We start from the raw sequence: 21,477 nt of genomic DNA on the forward strand, positions 1-21,477 counted from the left end.
AATCTTTAAGAACTTGGGGCAGGACAAGGGAATGATAAAGCTGTAGGGATGGAAGCAGAAACCCAAGCCTGAGAGCATATGGCCTGCTGGGGGGGACGAACGCAGGTCGCCTTCGTTAGACTCAGTGAGTAACTGCGAAAGGGAGAATGAGAGAGAGGGAAATCAAGCGACGAGCTGAACTTGCAAATGTTTTTGGCATGAAATCATGAGGGCAAATGCACAGCTATCCGCCCACCAGCACATGTGTGGAGCTGCCACTTTATGGGGACAATCCTATATATATATAAGGGAGTGAATGAGACAGCCAGGGGTCTTCACTGTGGAGGAGAAGACTCGTGGGCCATGCTACCCTGCTTGTGAGCTCAGCACGAGACACAGCACGGCATAATGGCAGAAGCTGAAAGGGCGATATGGGTCTTGGGATGAAAGCTGGGTAAAAGCACATTTTTGTAGCAATACAGTGACTCCGGGAACCCCTTGCAAGCTGGGACAATCCCCGCAGACAGGGACAGTTTGCGGGTGCTTTGTGCCCAGCCGTGGGGTGACCCTATCGCCTGCAGTGCCGGAGAGAGCAGTGCTGAACAGACTCTGCGTCTCAGTTGTGGGGGAGTGTTGGGAAAACCGCACCCAAGCAGAGCTGCTGGGAGAGAGAAGGACATTTTGTTGTGAAGGGGTTTTTCTTCTTAGATTTTTTTTTTTCAAGCTGGATTTCTTTGAGAGGCTTTGTGGACAGTGTGGGCAGAGCCAAGTGGAAGGAATTTAAAGGGAGAAGCCAGTTCAGGGTCATAGCCCGATACGCGAATATAAACCAAACAATTGCTGATGGTACAAAGCAGATCCCCAGAGCCGACGCGGGGCTACAGACATGCGGCGTGGGACTGGCTATGGGGGGGCACACGGAGCAGAAATGCGCTGGCTGGCTGTGTGCATCTAACAGCCAGGAGCACCGAGGGGTGTGGGGAGTGTATCCAGCCAAAACAAGGATGAAGGCACGAGACGGACCTGCACGGGGAGGCGAGGCGGGGCAGAGACCTAAATAACAAGCCTGACTCGGCTGTTTTAGTCTTGGCCCTTAAACTGGGGAGGGAGTTTCTGGGCAGCTTTCCAGTGGGGGAAAGGGGAACCCGGGAGAGAGCAGCTGAGTGAACATGGGCTGAGGAGGGACAACATCCAAGCCAAGAAGCCTTGCAAGGAAAAACAGTCATTTGCTCTGCTGCCTTCACGTACAGTTGAAGACTTTACCAGTACGGGGTCTGATGCCCTATCGGACTGTTATGGCTTTAGTACATGAAACCTGAAAGGCTGGATTGCTTTCTTCCTGCTCCATGTGTAATGACCTTAGTACCATTTCATAGTCACCTCTTTTCTGGCACCTGCTTCTTTCTAGTTCATGCAAAGATAGGTTAGAAAATAACCATCATCAGGAAGGAAGACTATGCCGCAAGAAATTGTAGCTTAGTTTAGTATGGCTTTTGGCTCCTGCGTGCATGGCCAGATTTTGTTTTCGCACTGTTTTTGTCCTAGGGACACCCCAGACACAAATTTCTTACTTGCTTCTTATTCTGATACTCTGGCAAAGCCCTCCTCACCTCCGAGGAGTCTTTCATTAGCAACACGTGGGATCAAAGTCAAACCTCTGGGACTGCAGAGTTACAGTCTTCATGAGACTTAGTAACAAGGTTATTTTTAAAATGGCTTGAAAGGTAATTTGGGAGAGCAGGAAATGTCTTTCCTGCAGAGGCCGGCCAGGTGGGCAGCACTGCAATTAGAATTTCCCTTGCCACAGACCATGTCTGAGTACTGCTAGAGCCACTGTGACCATGTCACCCTTGTGCAGCAGGTGACATTTCACTGTGGTTTGAGGTGACCACCACACACCTCTTCAGGCCTCCCAGCCAAAGCAGGTGGTGTTTTATGGGAGAAAGTTTTTCTGGCATGACCATACGTACACTAGAAATTGGACTGAGACCACGAAGTTCACTGTGGATCAGAGCTGCATTTTGAAGCAGTGATGTAGAAATTAAAGACTCCATCGCTGATTCCCAGTCTCTTGAGCCATCTGGCTCTCTATCACTATTTTATCTTTCTCAAGTGCTGCGAATGCTGAGGCCCTGTTCTGGTGTAATGGCGTTTCAAATTAAATCAACAGCCAATTTGGATTACGCAAACATGAAGCAAAGAAACACAAGACACAACACAGAAAGTCCCTCCCAGCAAAAGGTTTCTGATGACATTTATGGGAGTAGGTGGCTCAAGGCCTTCAGGGGAAATTCCAGATGGATGGGAAAGTAGCAGTGATACAGCAAACCCCTACAGAGGGTGGGACCAGGGGCACATGGTGAACCACCAGAGAAGATGTGGTTATGAGATCAGACGGACGGCCTGGGGAAAGTCAGCAGAGATGTGTGGAAACCCAGTGGGCAGCTAGCAATGTGATGTTGAGATGAGCATGAGATGGGAAGGGTGTGGTAAGGCAAACTCCAAAAGACTAAATGCTTGCTTAACGCCAGGAAAAGAAGCAGGTCCATCCTAATGACATCAAGATAACACTCCATGCTCTGGGTTAGTCATGGTCTTAAGTGCTGGGCTGAATCTGGGCTGTGTTTGACCCTGCCTCTCCATCCCTCAGAAAGCCAGGGTTGAGTAAGACCACACATCACACCGCACACCTCCGGAGGGAAGTGATTAAGCCATGAATAAGAGATCCACCAGCTGTTGTGCTTTGTGTATGTGCAAATGCCATGGAAGTACTGCAAAAAACTAAACCTTAGGCCAAGAGAGCCTGGGACCAAAGGTGAGACCTCCATGAAGGACTATGACAACAACTACAAGACTAAAAGCATGAGCAATGGAAACAGACACCGTGCTAGCACTGGATGTTTGAATTTGGCATCTTAATTGTAAACAAAGGAGGATAGAAAAGTAGTTTTCAAATCCTTGTAATAAGTAATGCCCTCAAATCCCATTTCAGTGGGAGTTGACCATGCACACCTCTTTGATGCCCTTGGGAATTTCTACCTAACTTCAGTATCAGCCCTACAAAGACAAGTGGGATTTTTTGGTAGAAGTCTACGATAGCTGGCTTCAGATTTGGCCCTTCCTTGTTTCTGAATGGTTTTCATGCCTGGCCACAGAATATTTTTGAAGTCACTGATAATTACAATAGAAGACTAATCCCCAAAGACTTTTACCACTGACTTCTGTAAAAGCAGGATTTTACACTGGGTGTTGCTAAGGGCACAGATTTTCCCCAGTGGCTTTGGACTTGGACACAGATCCACCAGTTGTCTGCATTCAGAGTAGAAGTGGAGCAGGCACTCAAACAGCATCAGTCCCTGATCTGTCCTTTTTCATTTCCACAGCAGCCACTAAGAGCATCCAAGTTGAAATGGTGGCATCCCCAAGGAGCAGCCCTCATAGCACTACCCCTGGACTCCAGACATGCACTGGCTGGAGGAGCATCCCATCGCTCCAGAGCTGTCAGGGTGTGTTGGACAGTTGGGGCTGGCTGACTGCAGCTTTCATCTTCTCTGGCATCCACAGCAACTGGAATGAGACAGGAAAGCTATGGCAAAAGATGGAGAAAATAAAGAGATGGAGGCAATCTGGAAACCACAAACTGGGGAAAGGATGGGCAGGAACAAGGAAAAAATGCAGTGAGAGGAAGAAAGAAAAAGAAAAAGTCATAGCGAAGGAGCAGCAGTAATAAACCCTGTGATTCAAACAGAAGCAGTTTAACATTTGTATGTATTGTGGCTGGGCTGTTGCCCATGGTATTTAACTTCACAAACCAACCCAGCCATTATGCACTGAACGATTGTTAATGCAGCAGATGCAGCCAGACATACGCAGGAGTGTGTTAATATAAGGCCTGATGTAGAAAACACCTGCTAGTTTGGCAGGGTGTCTCAGGAAAGATACATGTGGCTCATGCGATTGTGCAGTATTTACAAAGGTATCTGCTGCTTTCTCATCACACCATGTGTAATTCCCATCTGCCTTAACAGGAGCTTCATACAGTGACGGTATAACAGAGACACCGGACTGAAGTTAGATGGAGCTGGTCCCATTTACACTAGCAGAGAAGCTGACGTCTTAAATGTTCTTCTTCTTTCTCTATTTTTTTTTTTCCATCTGAAATATCTAGGACATGGAGAGGAATTCTCTCTCTACAATACCTAGGCTCCAAGGCTGCCTTGTTTACAATGGCTTAAGCTTTTATAAGCCTGAAGGAATTGCACTGATGCCATGAAGTTACACAGGGAAGAGGCACTTTTGGAAGATTATAACAATGTGGCTGCCTTACCCTAATCCCTGATGCCACACCACTGAAACAGATGTGTGTCGTTACTGAAGTCTTAGAGGGGCTGACACACTCTCCTGGCGTAAGATGCTCTTACAAGCTGAAGACTGGGCTGGTACCGGGCAATCTGGCAGCAGTACAGGGCCAGGCTGCTTCCAGGAGCATCCCAGGGATGGAGGGCTCTGACTCACATGCAAACAGCTGCAGTGGTTTAAGCTGTTACCCCACAGCTGTCTGCCCGGGCTCTCTGCAGGAGGCTGCTTGCGAGCAGAGGCGACCGAATGGGATGGATGCCTGGGCCTCAGCTGTCCCAGCACAGGGCCCGGCGGGATGCATGGAGAGGGCAGATAGAGAACTGGAGCGGCTGCAGCATGGGCACTGACACCTCCCCCACAAGCTGGGGAGGCACCTCTGGCACCGGGGCAAAGCGTGATGGAGGGAACACCACAGACTGTCCTAGGAAAACTAGCTAGAGCTCATTTGCTAGGACTGTCAGCAAACAGGTTTCTTCTCTGCTTCCCCATTGCTCCATGGTTTCCCAGGGTTTGCCCACTCTTGCCTCTCTCCTTGCCCAGCTCATGCCCTTCCTGGAGCTCTGGTGTCTTCCACTTCCCACCTCTCCGCAAGGTGTGTGCACAGGAGAAAGCCTCCGGCACAGGTAGCCACGCCACGGGAGCAGGCGGTGGGCAGCCAGAGCTACAGCCAGCCCTAGCAGTTAGCCGAGACACAAAGCAGGGACGCAGAGAAAGCTGTTCTTTTATACCCTGTCTCTTGGCTTTCTTCTTGGCATTTTAAACCTTTTCTGCTCACCTTTCTCTTTTCAGATTTTCTTCCAGCCCAAAATAACTGCAGCAGCACAACCCACTGCCTTGCATTTAGTTCTCAGTCTTGCAGTCGCCACTTTATTTTGCCTTTTCCCAGTTTCATGAAAGAACGCAGTCGCATGAATAACAGGATTATTTATCATCCTCTCCCTCCCCTTCCAGGATGACTTGCTGTTTATGGAAAGCACTCGAGTGCAGAAGAGATCGTGCTACAGTTAAACAGACAATGCTTAAAGGGCCATTGCCTGTGCTCTGGTTTAACATTGTATTTCTCACCAATTTCCAAGAAAGAAGGAGTTCTCTATCCAGATTGATGGGTACAGCATCACAAATCACTGCTGAAAGGTAAACAAGTGCTACATTCAATAGGATGGAGAAGATAGTTCTGCACTTCACTTTTTGCAAGAACCAAGAAATTCACTTTTGGTGTAAATGGGGGTACGTGTCCCCTTTGTGGCCCAACAGCACATCACAGGCAAGACCATGCTCCCAGTGAACATGCAATGGTGGCTAGCAGGTGACAGGCTGATCTAAGACATCTACATGTGACACAGCCAAATGATGTGACCACTGTGTGCTTCTAGGAGGTCCCTTGGACCTGGAATGTAGTAGGGCAATGCTAAAACTTGTCCTGCCGTGGTGGGTGGCTGAGAAAAAAAGAGCTTTGGAAATGGTTACTCCCAGCTTCTCATCTGCAACTTGGCTGCAGTCACATGGCAGGTTCATTACATAGCTTCACTATGTCCTCTCTGCATTTCTGATTACTGATGTGCCTTGTGGTTATAGAGGGGTTTTATCAGCTTTTAGTAAGAAATTGCGTAAGTACAAAGTATTGAGAATAAGCAGCTGGAAAGCACTGGGAGTTTCTGCTGAGGAACAGAAGACACAATGTGGGTTGCCTGCTCTGGTCTGGCCACCACCACCAGTGGGTCTGTGCGTAACAGCGTGCCTCGAAAGGATAGAAGCGCTCAGAGAGGATTAGCTTTGGGGGGTTTCATTAGTGTGGGCTCCATGAAGCCCTCTGGAGAGACCCTGCACTGCACTGGGGGTTTCATGCGTGGTCCTTTGAACTATGTGTAACCACTGAGCCATGTGAGAGTGAGGCTGCTGTACTTCTAGATGCAAAAAAATGAAAGAAAAATGTACAGAACTCTACACCGGACTTTCTGTTAAAAAAATTATAATTAAAAAAAGGCAAACCAATCCTTCTGTTTGCTCTTCTCCTTCCCCTATATTAACTGGGTTTCTGTGACAAAAAGGGTCAGAAATTCAATTAGAAAACTTCACAGCCATTACAAACATCTGCAGTTCAAAATAAGTTAGCAATTCCACTACAGCAGCCTTCGTATCTCCTTTGTCCTTTGGGTACTGCTGGATCCTGCAGTCTCTGGTGTGTGCAGAGCTGAAAATGTGCGTATCATTCTCGTGAGTTTTTATTATAAGGGAGGGAATCTCACAGGACAAATGTGTAATGTTGTAAGAGCAACAAGGTTGCATGGATACAAGAACACAAATGGGGCGGCTTGCACTTTGAGAATACAAATCCTTCGGAAGAACAACTATCTCACTGTGTTTGGATGGAGCTTAATAAAATGGACTGCTCCAAGCTAGGCCTCTACAGGCTTCCAAGCTACAAACAATGAAGAATAATATCACAATTTTATGGTACTTAGCATGGCTGAGTTACATCCTGGATGGTCTCAACAGAATCACTGCAACTGGCTTTGATTTGAGTCAGAGGAGAAGATCTTTACACCCACATTGCTGAGGAGACGAGCGCAGCGCGCACAGGACCCCAGAGGCCAAGCCCAGAGCGTATTGCTTTCATTTACAACGTGTATCAGTATACCTTAAGCTAGGCTGGTACTTCTACAGTTATTCAGCTCCATGAACCAAGTATCACTAACAAAACACAGTCCATTTTTAATAGCTTTATCCACCAGGCAGAGGATATCCTGCACTCACAGCAGCTCTGTTGTCCCATAAGGGTGGAGAGCAGGGAGCAACATCATATACCCACTAAAATAGCGGCCTGTGCTGGTATGCAAGTGCCCTCGTTTAATGCCTAAACATGGTATCTTGCTACCCAGGCTGGCAGGGCTGCCAGTTCGTACTCCAGCCCTGAAGGTGAACTGTGTGTCACTCAGCAGTGGCTCCTGCAGCAGGGAAGGTCAAACAGCCCCTCGCTTTTGGCTGTGCTGCTGAACCTCCTGGTAAGAAGCAGCTGGGCAGGGGGGGAGAGAAGAGCACGTTAACAAGAGCGTTACTAACTGTCTTTGCTATTAAACCAAGCCATTTCTCCAGGGAGAGTTGGGTCTAACCCCCACTGAAGTCAAAGGGGCAGTTTTAGGGGGACGATCAGCTCTAGTGGGACTCTGCCCTGTTCACAGGAGGGTAAAGCATCTCCAGAAATATTGTGGCTTTAAGTGTCAACCTGTGTAGGTGGTGTGGGCCATGGCTACCCTCTGTGTTCAGGGGCAGGGACATCATAAAACTTTTCTGATCCCCTTTTGATCACTCCACTTAGCTGAAACCTTGTAGCAGATTTGCATCTTCTGACTATTTAAGAAAATTATCAACCATGCAAGCATCTGGAAAGCCGCACCAACAAAAGTTTCAAAGAAAACAAAGCTCAGCCAGAAGGATGGAGCCAGTGCAAGGATCCAAAATGAAGAGCTGGAAAAAGAGGCAGTAATGTTTGTAGGTATACCAGCTGGAAGAATAACTGCCTTGCCTGTTCTCCTTGCAGCTTTCCTTGTTGCTCTTTATGGGACAAGCTGCAGGAACAGGAATGGTTTGCCTGCCATCAGCACCTTCTGCATTTGCAATCCATTGCCAGTGCTTCACCCACACCTGTGGCAGCTTTGTGCCTGTTTCTGCAGGCAGGCTGCAGTGGAGCTGCAGAGTGGGAAGATAACCTTCCCCAACCATGGCCATGTGCCCCTCTGAAGCTACAGGCCAAATAAATGTTCAAAACCAGAGAGAAACCACCCAAAGTGGGTGAACTTCTTGTCTAGCTTTTTGGATTTTATGTTCTGAACTTTCACCCTTCATATTATATTGTGTGGCACTGACACTGAACGGTGCAGGTCCGGATTGCTGAGAGTATTTCCTATGGTCCCTCTCCGGAGCCAGGACACTCTCGGCTCTTGGTCCTTTTTCAGCTGCGGTGGCAGGATGTATCCCACAGAGCATACTGAACCAGTTTGGCCATCCCCAAACAGCCCCTACAATAAAAGCAGGCCGCTCTTCCAAAGAAAAACCCTTACCCAACCTCATTCTGTTTTGCTAATTTTAACATGATTGTCAATGAGGCAAAATCCCCACTAAAATCAAGTCTGGAGAAGACTCAGACAGGTTTCCCAAGACTCCCTCAGCAGGAATGTGGTTGCAATGAATTGATTCCTCCTACAACTTCAAGGAGGGCCAAGCAAGTGTCAACATTTCAGCCTCTGAAATAGCTGCCAGGGGTTGCAGGTCCCATCTGAAGCCAGCCCAGTGCTCCCCGTGGCTTCAGCCCCCTCCCGAGCACCGCAGCGCCTGCCTTGCTGCCCGTCCTGACCACGCTTCTCCCAGTGACCTTCCCGCGGCCGGGCCGCTCTTGTGCATCGCAGCCCCGGCACGCTTCGCTGAAACATGAGTTGGTCCTGCTACACGGCTGGACCTGTGCTTCTACCAACTGAGCCAGCAGAGATTTAAATGAGCTTTGTAGCTGGTGCTGGAAGCCCGATTTGGGGCACCCTGGCTTCATGCGTCACCGCCTGCAGAAAGCACTGGTGCCACGAGTAGTTTCATTTTGTGTCAAGGAGCTTCTGCATCCCTTCCCCTATGCCAAGTGCTGTGCAAACCCTGGGAATCCTCCCTCTCAACACTCTGTCATAGTATAATTCTATTATAATTCCTGGCATTTGAGGGACTTCTAACAGTACGTGCTTTAAATTAGACAAGCAGTATCTTGCTCACTGCTCTCAGACAAATAGAAAAGTGCAAAACCTAATTTTCTGGTGCTCTGTTCTTTGTACTGATTTTCTTTTAAACCTATAAATACCATCCTGTCACTCTTTCCACATGTGTGGCTTGTAGGTATTACATAAAAGATGATATTTGATGTTTGGTGCACGCATGTTTAATAGACTTGTGGACTGTAGGAAGGTGCCATGCTGAAGTAAAGATGCACTTGAGTGATGTTTTTCACACAGCCATACCTCTGCACGCTTGTAAGGACTTACATGGCAGAAATGCATTTTTAGATCAAGCAATAGACGAGGAGAAAATGTGTTTTGTAAGCAGACAGACAACCCAAATATAAATTTGTTTGCAGAATCTGTGTGAATTTTATTTACGTTCCCTGGTCTTTGGTCTCTTCTGGGATCTTACATATTTTTCATTATTATCAAATATTTGCAATGATCCATATAAACAGTCTAATGTTAAAAGCTACTCCAAATGTAACTTGACCCGGGGAAAGATGCTTATCTGAGCTCCACAATGACAGATTTAAAAAAGATGCCGATGCAGTATTTTTCTCATAAAATGAGGGAAATGTAAGAAAAATCAAAATTGCATAGATTTTTTTTTTTTTACCAATAGATAAAGTAGGAGTTACCTCTATGTTGGCTTTCGTAGTGGAATACCACTTGAAAGAGCTACAAATGCCCAGCACTTCTGATCCCAGACACATTAGCCAGTGAAGGAAGGAAGAAATAAGTGCTCAGCGAGCCGGTACTGTCAGAATCTATTTCACTGTTTGGTAATTATTTTTTTGTATTACTATGACAACACAGACCATAAGAATTGTTTCTTTAACCCCAGCAAATGATAAGTGCAGATGAGACTTTTTTTTTAAACTAAAGTCATCACTTTTTACTTCTGTGATGTCAACCTCCGTGGAAGAAAGTGATGGCAACTCCCAGAATGACTTGCCCTGCTCTGCCTCCCGCTTGCCCTGCTGATTGCCAGCGCAGCCTGCGTGGATGGGTCTGCTGCAGTGTGGCACTCGGATCATTTTTTTTATATCAGGAGGCATTTGAGAATGGCTCCACACTGGCTCAGCATTTTTTGTCTTTACAAAAAAAAAAAAAGGATTCTCCTTTTTAAAGTGCTTCCAAATCTTTTACATCTCTTTTCCTTTTCTCTCTTCTCTCTTTTCAACCCCCACCTTTTTTTTTTTTCTTTTTTTTTTTTTTTTTTTTTTTCCCCTTGTGGTCCTGGAGACCACCCTGTAAGTCTACATGACATCATGAGAGAGAATTAAACGTACTTGAAAGGCCACTTCTGTTTTGGTGGGAACTTCTATGCAATTGCAAAGTGCCCATTAAAGCACAGGTTGTTTCCTAGAAGCATGTCCAAGCCAGTAGCGTGCAAACCCCTTCAGGGCTTCTAGAAAGCATTCGCTTTTGAAATGCTGAAGGAAATTCAGAGATGAAAGGATAAGTCTCCCTGGCTGTGCATTTACAGTCTATTGTCTTCCATGAAGGATAGTATCACTCCTCAGTTGTGTTATTGCAGTTAATCCACTTAAATGCTATTGGATTTTCAGATGAGCTGAATTCTTTGCATCTGCTATTAAGATGCTTTGTTTAGATGAGAAAGGGCTGTTATTTAAATCACAATGAGTTCAGGGAGATGTCAGGGTGCAGCAGGCACCTTGTGCCAATCTACGCCGGGAAAAGGGGGCATTTTCTCGCCGGGGCGCCGAGGCGAGAGGATGCGAAGGCAGAGCGAGCTGAGCTGCCCCCGCCCGGCTCCGGCACCGATGCTCCGCGGGCTACCGGCGGGGGAGAAGGGGGGTCGGGGCCGGCTGCGGCGGAGCCCCGGGGCGCCGCGTCTCCGCGGCCGCGGTGGGGAGCCCCGCACCCGCGCATGCCGCAGCCAGGTGCCGCAGGGCGGAGGGCGCCCGCTGCCCCCCGCCCGCACCGCCACCCTTCCCCCAGCTGCTTTTTATTTATTTTCGGGGGGGTGCTTATGCATTTCTTAAGGGAGGGGGTTCTCCTTTGCAATGAAGGCTGCGCTGCAACAGCAGCGAAGAACCTACGTTAAAAAAAATCCCCACAACACAACCCACCGCCCCTCTGCCCCTCCCCTTCTGCAAAAGACAAGCTTCCCCCCCCCCCCCCCCGCCCCCCAAAATAAATAATATCAGCGATTTAAACAAACCACCCAAACCCTCCGTGGTCATGGCGATCTGTTCCGCCTTACATAAAAGGCAGGGGCACAAGGTGGATCCCGGGAGGTTACACGGCGGCTGTTGCGCAGCAGCTACCAGCCCTCCCCCGCCCCAGTGCCGCAGAGGGCCGGGGTGGCGGGCCCGCTGCCCCGCTCCCTCCCCGGCCCCCCTGCCCTCCTCCGGCTCCTTTTTTTTTTTTTTTCTTCTTCCTTACATGTGGGCAGAGCCCCTCTCGCCCTGCGAGCAGGGGCTGCAGCTGGCGGCACCCCCACTACTTGTTGTTTGTGGGTTTGGTGCCGGGAGTACCGGGAGGAGGGACGGGGGAGGCGCATGGCAGGGAGGGGAGCGGTATATGCTGCTCCTCGCCCCAGCCACGCTCCAGACAGGCCACCGCTTCGGAGCGAGCCCGGGAGTCCTCCCTCCGCCAGGAGTTGCAGTTCGTCTCCGATCCCCTTGGGATTTAAACCTTCTTGCATATATATATATATTATTATTTTTCCTTCCTCCTCCTCCTCCTGCTGCTCTCTTTTTTTCTCCCGTGCAAAGTGGAGAAGGAACTGCACCAAGGCAGCCCGCGAGATCTTGCAATATTGCTCCGATTTATCACTGCTATTATTCCTAATTAATTATTATTTTTAACCTCACCCCAGCCGGGGAGGGTAAGCGGGACCATTCTCAGCAAGAGAAACATTTCGATCCCTATCAATAAAGATTTTTTTTTTTTTTTTTTTTGCGAGAGGGGGAGAGGGTGGAGGGCAAGCACAGCGGGGTGGGGGAGAAGCCGGCAAATAGCGAAATCCCTGAGTCCCGGCGCGGAGCGGGAGGCCGCGGCGGCGGGGGGAGGCGGGCCCCAGCGCCGCCCGCCGTGAGGGGGGCCAGCCGCCCCAGACAGGTGATGGGCGTTTCGGCTGCGCTCCGGATCGACTCCTTGGGTTTCACTTTGGTCTGATCTAAGCAAATATGCAGAAGTACCGGCTGGTCTAGTCCTAAGAGCCAAGAGGAGCGAGCGAGAGCAGCAGAAAGGAGAGCAGCCACGCTCCCGTAGCGAGGGGAACATACAAACAGCGGCAGCGCCGTAATTAAACCACCGCCGCCCCGAGGCAGCCCCGACCCACCCTGGATGCGGAGGACCCCCGAGCCACCCCGCTGCCTTTCCCCTGAGGGATGGTACTGAATTTCTGCGCGGCAGGAGCCGGCCTGCAGCTCCTCTCCATCAGCGTTGCCTTCCCTCCGTGTCTAAAGTGCACTAGCCCGCGATGAGGACCTGGGCTTGCGTTTTGCTGATAGGTTTTGGCTACCTGTCCTTCACCTTCTCCGAGGTAGGTGCGAGCGGCTTCCAGCCTCCTGGGTGCCCGGGGGACGCCGCAGCCGGCGGTCTGAGCGAGCGGGCTGCCCACCTGGGCTCCGCGGGCATCTCCGCGCCCTGGCCGCGCTCGCCCTGCCCCAGCCCCTGCGCAGCCGAGGCAGAAAGCAAGTTGCCATTTCATGCGTGCCAGAGGCGAAGGGGAATGACCGTGCGTTCCGCTCCGGGGCTGCTGGCTGCCCTTAAAAATTTTATATATATATATAATGTATATTATATATATGTTCAGGCCCCGCGGGTGCAAACGGGCTGCGGCTGTGCGCAGGCGGAGCGGTGCGCGGAGCCGCCTGGCAGCGGCCGCCCCCGCGGCGCACGGCGCTGCACAGCGCCGGCCGCGGGCCCCGTTAGTGCCGCGGGCAGAAGTTGGTTGAATATTCCCCCCCCCCGCAAACCCCAACACCCCTCGGCGGTTTTTGACGATCCCCGGCTCGGAGCGGGCGAGGGTGGGGAGCCAGCCCCCCCGCACACGGCTGCTGGGGGACGGAGCGGGGCGCGGAGCCGCCTCTTGGGGTGGCTACAGGTGGCCCCGGTCGGGGCGAGCGCGGTGCTCGGCGCTGCACGGCCACTCTAACTTTTCCCGGGACCGGGTCTGCTTGGCACTGGGGGCCGCGACGTGGGCGCTGGTAGGATGTTGGTGGCCCCGTGGGACACGGTTCTCCCCCTCCTCCCCCCCGGGTCGGGGGGAGCCCGCGCCCGCTTGGGCGAACTTCAGCAGCGGGCTGCCCGCGGCGGGGGGGTCCAGCCGTCGAGCGGGGCGGGGGGGCGCGGCTCGGCCGGGCACACGCTCCGTCAGGCCGGAGCCGTGCGGCGCTGCCCGCCCCGGCGAGCCGTGGCGCAGTTCAGCGGGTGGCGCGCAGCCCCCGCGGGCGCGCAGGCAGCAGGGGCGGTGGGGAGCGCTCCAGCGCCCGGGGGGGGGGGGGGTGTGTGAGCGCGCGCGTGTGTGTATTTTTCTCCTGCTTCGTTCAAACACGTCCAGCAAACACCCTGCCCCCTCCGTAAACCCCCAACCCCGCCGCGCTGAAGCCCCGGCGCTGCTGCAGGAGCGCAGGGGAAGCGCTGCGCGGGGCTGCGCGGTGACCCGCGGTGTGTGTGTCTTTGAAGGAGGCCGAGATCCCGCAGGAGCTGATCGAGCGGCTGGCGCACAGCGAGATCCACAGCATCCGCGACTTGCAGCGCCTCCTGGAGATTGACTCCGTAGGTAAATTAGTCCCGTCCTCCTTCCTTCCGCGCCGTCGGCCGCCGCCGCCCCGGGGGGAGGCTCCGCGGGCGGCCGCCGCCGCGCAGCGCCCCGCACGCCGCTCCGGGCCGGGCTGCCTCGCCTCGGCGGCGGGAGGCGTGCAGGGACCCCGCCTCGAGAGCCGGGGGAGCGTGGCTTCAAAGGGAGGCGGCGGCCAAGGGGCCGATCGGGAACTAAAACTTCGGGGGGTTCAGGGCGGAGAGGGACCTGGTGACCCTCTGTGTTTTGAGAGCTCTCCGTCTCTCAGCGGAGAAGAATTTCTGTAAGGTTTGTTGTTGGTCTTGCATTGCTCTGTTATCTTTAAACTACTGTCCTAGAGGTATTTAAAATATTTGAAACAATATTTATGAATGAAGTAATGTCTCTTCAAGCGCCGGGCCTTATTAAAAGGAAAATAAACCGTCCGCGCTGATTTTAAACAGGAACCTGCATACGAAGCTTACCCTTAAAAATACACTTTTTTCCAAAAGAAAATAGTGCAGGGTTATTTTCTGCATCATTAGGCATGCAAATGGGTGTAGTGAGAACGTGCAGTTCAGACAGATCGTTGCAGCAGTAAATCAGATCTAGAAGCACTATCACTGGGTTTCTTATCGTTTGGTTTCACGCGATGCACTTTGTTCCTGGCGATTTCTTCCCTTAGTTGGGAGAGAATAAACCCGGCACCTTTGATGTGCCCAAGGGAAACCTGCATCTTTCTGAAGAGCAAACATGGAGAAAAATGAATGAGTTCTTGCTTGCGTTGGTACTGGGCCATCTCCTTTTAAACCATATGCTGTGTATTTTTGTAAAGTCTGTGCCAGGTTCAATCACCTTCATTCAGTGTTGCAGGATCCTTCTAGGGTTTAACTCACTGCTCTTTGTATAGTGCTGTATTAATGAGCAGGAATGCACTAGGAACGTGTTTTATGGACATAGCTTTCAATTTTCATGTGATTAGGGAGCAAACGGTTTCCCATTACACTGAAAATGGGAGTATTTCTCTCTTGCACAATACTTTACCATAGAGGCTAATTACTGATTACCAGATTTGTTGGCATTGGTGTAATATTTTTGGAGAGCAGTGCTTCATCATTATTGCTTATCACTGCAATTAAAGCAGCTTTCACAACAGGGAAGGGGTATGCAATACATATTTCCCCACTGAAGACTGTTTTGGACCAGACAAGTGCACTACTGCTACAATCTTTTTCCCAGTGAACTCAGTGGAAGGCTTGGCTGTGGTGGCAGCAGGGCTGGATCTGAGCACTGGCATTTCAGAATACTGCATGCTTCTTCTGCGTTTGAGTCGGTATTCTGTAGCTACCAGAATACATTATTTTCTTCAAATACCCCAGTGTAACAAGCACATGCTTCATTTTTAAATACCACTTACAAGGAGAGCAAAAGTTCACATGGCTCCATCGCAAGAGAATCAGGAAGACAAGGGGAGCAACGGCGGGAGCTGAATAAATTAGTAGATGTAGCAGAGAAATTTATTTCAGAAAATAATTATTTACTTCGTGGCAAATACTAACCAGAGGATGCATGACCAAAAATTGAAGAGGTCAGCCACAAGTTTACCATTTCGTTTTGCCGTTTTTGTGCAATTTGTCAGTTTAGAAACCATTAGAGAAACAAGACACATAAATATTTTACTATTTCAACGTGAAACAGTAATGCCTTAAGACATGAACTCAATATTAAAAAATAAAACCAAAATATTCAGCCTTTCACCCTGTTCTTGCTTATGTGAGTGCTCCCAGCTTTATGCTGAGCTACACAGACAGGATTGGATCTTCACAGAGAGCAACCGGTCTTTACTACCCATATTTATGTTTTCTGTGCACCGTCCCGCAGTCTTTACTGGGATGAGTAATTCTTATTAAGGGTTTATTGGAGTGACTAACTGAACATTGACATTACCATGTTTTCTTCAATAAACAGGATTGGGCCTGTTTACTATATTTAGTATTAGCTTGGATTAGCGAATCAAATGTTTTCTAATTGTCACTGGTAAGATGATATTTCTGAAATATATTTCCTTAGGGCCGTAACTGCATTTAGGGAAGGGCTGGTTCAGTGAGGGCTTGTACAGTAGATATATTTCTATTTCATAGCATATATTGACTTAAAGTGAGGCTCAGAATAAAAACACTCTAGTGCTTATTTTCTCCCTCATTTTAGTGCACGATATTGCCAGTCCTTCTGCATGTGAGTAGCCCAGTTTAAACTCAGTGGGTGGACTCGAGAATTAAGAATGATCTTGTAGGGGAAGAGTTTGCAGGATCAGGCATGCATGCAGAAAATATCTGATATTCCTGAGTAACAAGACGGAATCTGTGAAAAATGAAGGAAGAACGGTCATTTTTCTTTCCTGCAATGCAAAGCATATATTTTTAATTGGAAAAGTAAGTTTTGTAAGTCGGAGTGGGCAGGTTTTTCTTCTATTCTGACAGATTTGGTCTCTATATTGTAGCGCAGAGATGACTGATAACCCCCTTCATAAAATTAGAAACCACACCCCCAGACCATCTGGCATATTACTTAAAGAAAAACACTACCCAACATGGAGCTTATCATTGTATTCAAAAAAGAAAATCCAGGCCAGTGCTGCATGTCCGATTCAAAGAGAAATCCCTGTAAAGGTAACATGAAAATTCTCTGTTTATGTCAGAGAAGAGGGTCTTCCATTAATTTTCTGTGAGGGGGATCCATAGTCAGCGATGGAGTTTTGCTGGCGTGACGGAGAGCAGAGTCTGACCCTATTTAAAACAGAAAGCATGCACGATCCCAGGAAGTAGGCAGCTGTAGCGTGCAGAGTACAGTTTTACTACTAACAGACTAAATCACCGAAACGGGGGCATTTCCTATATTCCGCCTGTGAAGTTCTCTTTGGTTTAGCAGCGTGGTTTTTCTCCTCGCGCTTCACCTCACCCATCTGTCCTGTGGGAGGTAGAGTTCATTTCATCACCTATTATGTTTGCCTCCCGCTGGGAACAGATTTTCCCCCAGTCATCTCCCTGCGTGGGGAAACGCAGGGCTGAGTGTGCTTCTTTGCATGGTTTAAGGGCATCAACCACAGGGTCACCTTAGGCCATGTGAATTTAACGGCCTGTGATTAAGAACCAGCAGAGCAGCTTTTGTTAAGTGGAGAAATGTTCTAAATTAACAATATACTTTCATGGAAAAGTGTTAGATTGCTGCAGAGCTCAATCTATTGGAAAATCTTCTGTTGACTTTGTGGCTTTTGGTGTGGTGCTCAAATTAAGGATGTTACGATGCAATGTGTTAGCTTTCCTTGCACCTCTTAAAAATTACGAGGTGGGCAACTGCCATGTGTGTCCTGTGTTTTTCCTGAGACAGATAGAGGGAATACTCCTCCTCCTTTACAGCTGGTTGATCACATCTAGGTAAAGGGAAAAAAACCTAAACAAAACAGGATCTTGCAGGCTGCTACTTATATTTCCTTTAATAGATCAAAGTTGAAAACTTAATGACATCTATCTCTGCAGTTGGATGTCAGAAGGGCATATTTTGCATCAGCCAGAAAGAAGATCAAACAAACAGATTGACGTTGCCTTGGGCTTTCTGGCTCTAGGACCGATTTGTAAGACAGACCATTTCAGTTTATTGTACCTTACATTGAATTCCTGAAAAAAGGAGATAATGAGAATTTCCTACACTGCTGCTGTTGGTATGAGAATATGAGACCTATACTTTTTGGATGCACATCAAAGTGGTATCTGGAAGGGTTTGTGTTGAGACTGCATATATTGGGGATTGTACCTCACATAAAATTGTTTGGGAAGGAGATGGCAATGTGAAAGTATAAAGTGATAAATATAAAACAACAGTAGTCTTAGGATGCTTTCCACATGCTTATTTAGTGAGAAGAGTAATCACATATTGGCAGAATGTCACAGGAACTCTGTGATTTATACTCCATGACCCAGTGGAAAAATGCCAATCTGACAAAAAAGAACAATTTCAGCTACACTAATGGATTGACCAAGGCTAATTGCGGGAGTTTTTATACCCATCATTGATATGTTGTCAGTACATAAAAGATTACAGAGAAATTTCTTGATCAGCTGCCATGAAAACATTTTTTTTATTATTAAAACGTTAAAAGAGAGCTGCATTAATTTGGCTCCTTGCAGCATCCTCCATCTTCACTTAGTGACAAGCAGTGTTCAATTGCTAAACTAAGAACCACGTTTCTAAGCTTTTTGCTCTAAGCCTCATTTTGTGAGGCGCTAAGCACCCATAAACTCCTGTTTCCTTTGCTAAGAGCTTATCCTTATCCTGCAACTTCATGCTCCTACATCAGTACATCAGGGGGAAAAAATTGATGCAAATTAGGTATCAGGCATCTTTAAAGTCAAGCTAGAGGGTGCTATTTGTAATTACTGTAGCATCATTGTTTTAATGAAGTCTTCTGGCCACACATCCAGAGTCAAGTGTGGGTTTCAAAGCTGACTTTCTGATTTTTCAGTCCCGCTCAAGCAAGACTCCCGTTGACTTAAAGACTGCTTGAAGTGCAGTGATTTTCCCATTGACTTCACTGGGAAATGGAATTCCTTCCAAATGCCTGTGGGGATCGGGGGAACACCAAGTGCCTTTAGCATTATAGTGTCTTCTGTCTCCAGCCATGTGCTCCATAATTCTGATTATTTTTAAAAAAAATCGATGCCGTGTCAATAGAAATAATAGAATTTGTGTTGCATAATGCATTGAGGTTTGACTGGAACTTGTTTTGCAGTCTGCTGTGCTAGGTTTGTAGATCTCTTTTTTTTAACCCCCACAACGAGGCATGAACTTATGAAATGATATACATGCCTAAGATATGTAGTGAGACAGTGAGATACAGTATGAGCCAGAGGCCTTCTTCACCTTAGAAATCATCTTATAAGCAACACATGCTCCTCGACATGTCATTTTGCTTTATAAACATGATGATAGAATATGGCTAATTGCAGCTGAGTTGAGCAGTTATATATAAGCACATGGCTTAACATATTGGTTAGCTGATCATACTATTCCTTTAGTCTTACCAGTTTCTTTAAACAAGACAGCAAGAAATCAGTCATGTTAGAAGGGAGCTATGCCAGCGTGTTGAATGTGGGATTAGGACCTGTGGCTCGGGCCTGCCGTACAGCTGGCGTCATCGACGGTTTCTCTTTGCAGCAAGATGTCTGTGCCCACCAAGCAGTTCGGATTAGAGGCATTAGTTTTGTGTTTAATCTTTTTTAAACACTGTTTGCATGTGGACAGAGATGCTTCTTGCTCTGAGCCTAGCTTGGATCTTACACTGAGCAGAATTCCTGCTGCTTTCTTTTGAGTATCACTTCATTGCCTCAAATTGAGGGAGAGGTTGTGACAACTTGAAGCTGCCAAGAAAGAGGTCAGTACTAAGGTGTTGGGTGGCTGAGTGCTAGGAAGCAGAAGAGGGCTGGAGGAACATCAGAACGGGTCCTCATTTTGAGTAACACCATTTGGGGTCAGGTGGATGGCCTGGTGCCACTGGAATGGGATGCAGGAGACCTGGCTCCGCTCTCCAACTCAGTCACAAACTTCCTGTGAGGTCTCAGGCAAGCCATTTTATTTAGCCCACTGATGAATTTTCTGGAGTACGAGGTATAATAAAAGGAGAAATAAAATCCATTAGTCATCGCTGTGTTACATTACAGGACTGGGACTGCAAATAAGGCCCACTATCAGCTATTCAGTCAGGTTCCAAAATTTCCCATCGAAATCAATGGGAAACAAGCACTCTACATAGGAAGTAGGAGACAACTTATCTGGGTAAATTGAAAATGTGGATTCCACACTGACTTATTTCAGACAAGGATCTGTTCAGCTGCTAAGGAAAATAGACAGGACCAATGGGTGATCCTGGCGCTACCTCTTGGACCTCCCATTTCATCTTCTCTTAGTTACCTACGATAGTATTTTCCAAGAATTGAAGATAAACCTTGAGGCACAGAGCTCTTTCTGAGGTGCTGAAGATACCACTGTCTTCATGTCTTACCAGGCTCTGCAGGTGATTTCACAAGCTGCGTGCTCTTTAGGGCAGGATTTCTTGGAGGGAGGAGAAAAGGAGTTGGTTTGTTTGTAGAGGAGACCCTTATGATGTGTATTACTAATAGCTGAGAATAAAACAAGTTCCAGAGTCACAGTCAACTCTGCATACAAAACGGAACTGGAGGCAGGGAGCGTGACAGTGCAGAAGACAGGAGTGTAGGATGTTGGTAGCCTGCAGAGAGGGTAATTGAGTACTGTGTCATAGCCATTTACATTTTTTAGTGCATATCACAGTTTTCTTTGGAGCCAGAAGTGAAACCTTGAAACTCTCCAGTGACGTTACAGAGGGCACTCCAAGCAGCAGAGTGCTAGGATTCTTAGTTTTGGTGTACTGAAATCTGTATGCAGTCCTCAGTTTGCTTACGTCTTCCTGATCCCCTGTTTGCAGATTGTGCTTGTCATTTTCAGAACCCCACTGCATGGGACATGACCTGGACTGCTTCACTTAACAAAACCAAATAGTTGGAGCAGTTATTTTGTTGTTTTTTATGATAAATGAAATGCCAAGTTTTCCATCTTTGCTTTTTCTCATGGCCCTTTAACCCATGTGGTAGGCTTATTTAGGGAACAAGACAAGCCTGGATGCAGTCCCAGAGTTTGCAGTAGCTTCAGATGCCCCTCCAAAGGTTAGGATACTTCACAGGGGATTTGTTCTGCAACAGAGAGGCTAAAAGGAAACCCATGCTAGTTACTTTTTGCTTTTGATTTTGTCCTAGTACTGCCCAAGCAAGAGGAAATTTACAGAGGCAGCATTGTTGCTCTTGGGTGTGTAATACCATATTTTCTACCGTAGCCTCACACCAGAACTTCAAAAAACTTGTAAGAAATGTTTCACGTGAAGTATTATTGTTCTTATTTCTACACCTTTCCAGTAAGAAAAGCTGTATTATGCCTTTCACATAAAATTGCAACTGTTTTACTTTAGATATGGTTCAGTGTCACAAAGTGTGCACTGTTTCTGGGGGCTTGCTGTAATACGGATGTTAGAATTAAATTGTGCATGCTTATACATGACATTTAACATCTATGTTCTTTCCTGCCTTATGCCCCTGCAGTTGCACTGACAGGAGTTACATTAGACTAATTGCAGCAGGATTTGGTCTTGTGCATATGAACAGCCCCGATTTATATGTATGGAACAGCGCTGCAGCGACGTTGATGTGAATAACATAGCTGAGGTTTAATGTTTTGTTTCCTGTTCTAGGATATGATGATGTTTCAGAAACAAACTTGAGGTCTTATAGTGTTCATTCTGCTAAACATGTGCAAGAGAATCGTCCTGTGCCCATTCGCAGAAAAAGAAGCATTGGTAAGAAACAAGCTGTTTGTACTTAGGGAGTAGAAACAGAGGGGGTGCTTTTGGTCAGCCAAGCAGGACATTTCACTGGAAAAAAGTGACATGCACAAAGGAAAAAGGCCATTGCTAGTTTCTGCCTTTCTTTCTGCACAAAACGAGCTGTTGCTGGAGAAGCTGTCTTCTGGAGGATGTCCATAGGAGACAGACAAGCACAAATTCTT

At 48.0% G+C, this 21,477-nt stretch overlaps 1 protein-coding gene across 6 annotated transcripts in view; it reads left to right on the forward strand.

The window, feature by feature from the left end:
• The first annotated feature begins 11,669 nt into the window (after positions 1 to 11,669).
• The window catches only part of PDGFA (platelet derived growth factor subunit A), a 53,323-nt gene continuing 43,515 nt past the window's right edge, over positions 11,670 to 21,477 (forward strand). For all 6 annotated transcript variants that reach the window (XR_012625284.1, XR_012625285.1, XM_074841106.1 and 3 more), the window contains exons 1-3: positions 11,670 to 12,612; positions 13,758 to 13,854; positions 21,164 to 21,268. Coding sequence is in view for 4 of the 6 variants with exons in the window: in XM_074841106.1 (XP_074697207.1) it covers positions 12,550 to 12,612; positions 13,758 to 13,854; positions 21,164 to 21,268 (265 nt within the window). In the remaining 2 variants the exon portion in view is untranslated. The remainder of the gene's footprint in view (positions 12,613 to 13,757; positions 13,855 to 21,163; positions 21,269 to 21,477) is intronic.

Source organism: Strix aluco, chromosome 15, assembly GCF_031877795.1.
Source record: "Strix aluco isolate bStrAlu1 chromosome 15, bStrAlu1.hap1, whole genome shotgun sequence".
Lineage (NCBI taxonomy): Eukaryota > Metazoa > Chordata > Aves > Strigiformes > Strigidae > Strix > Strix aluco.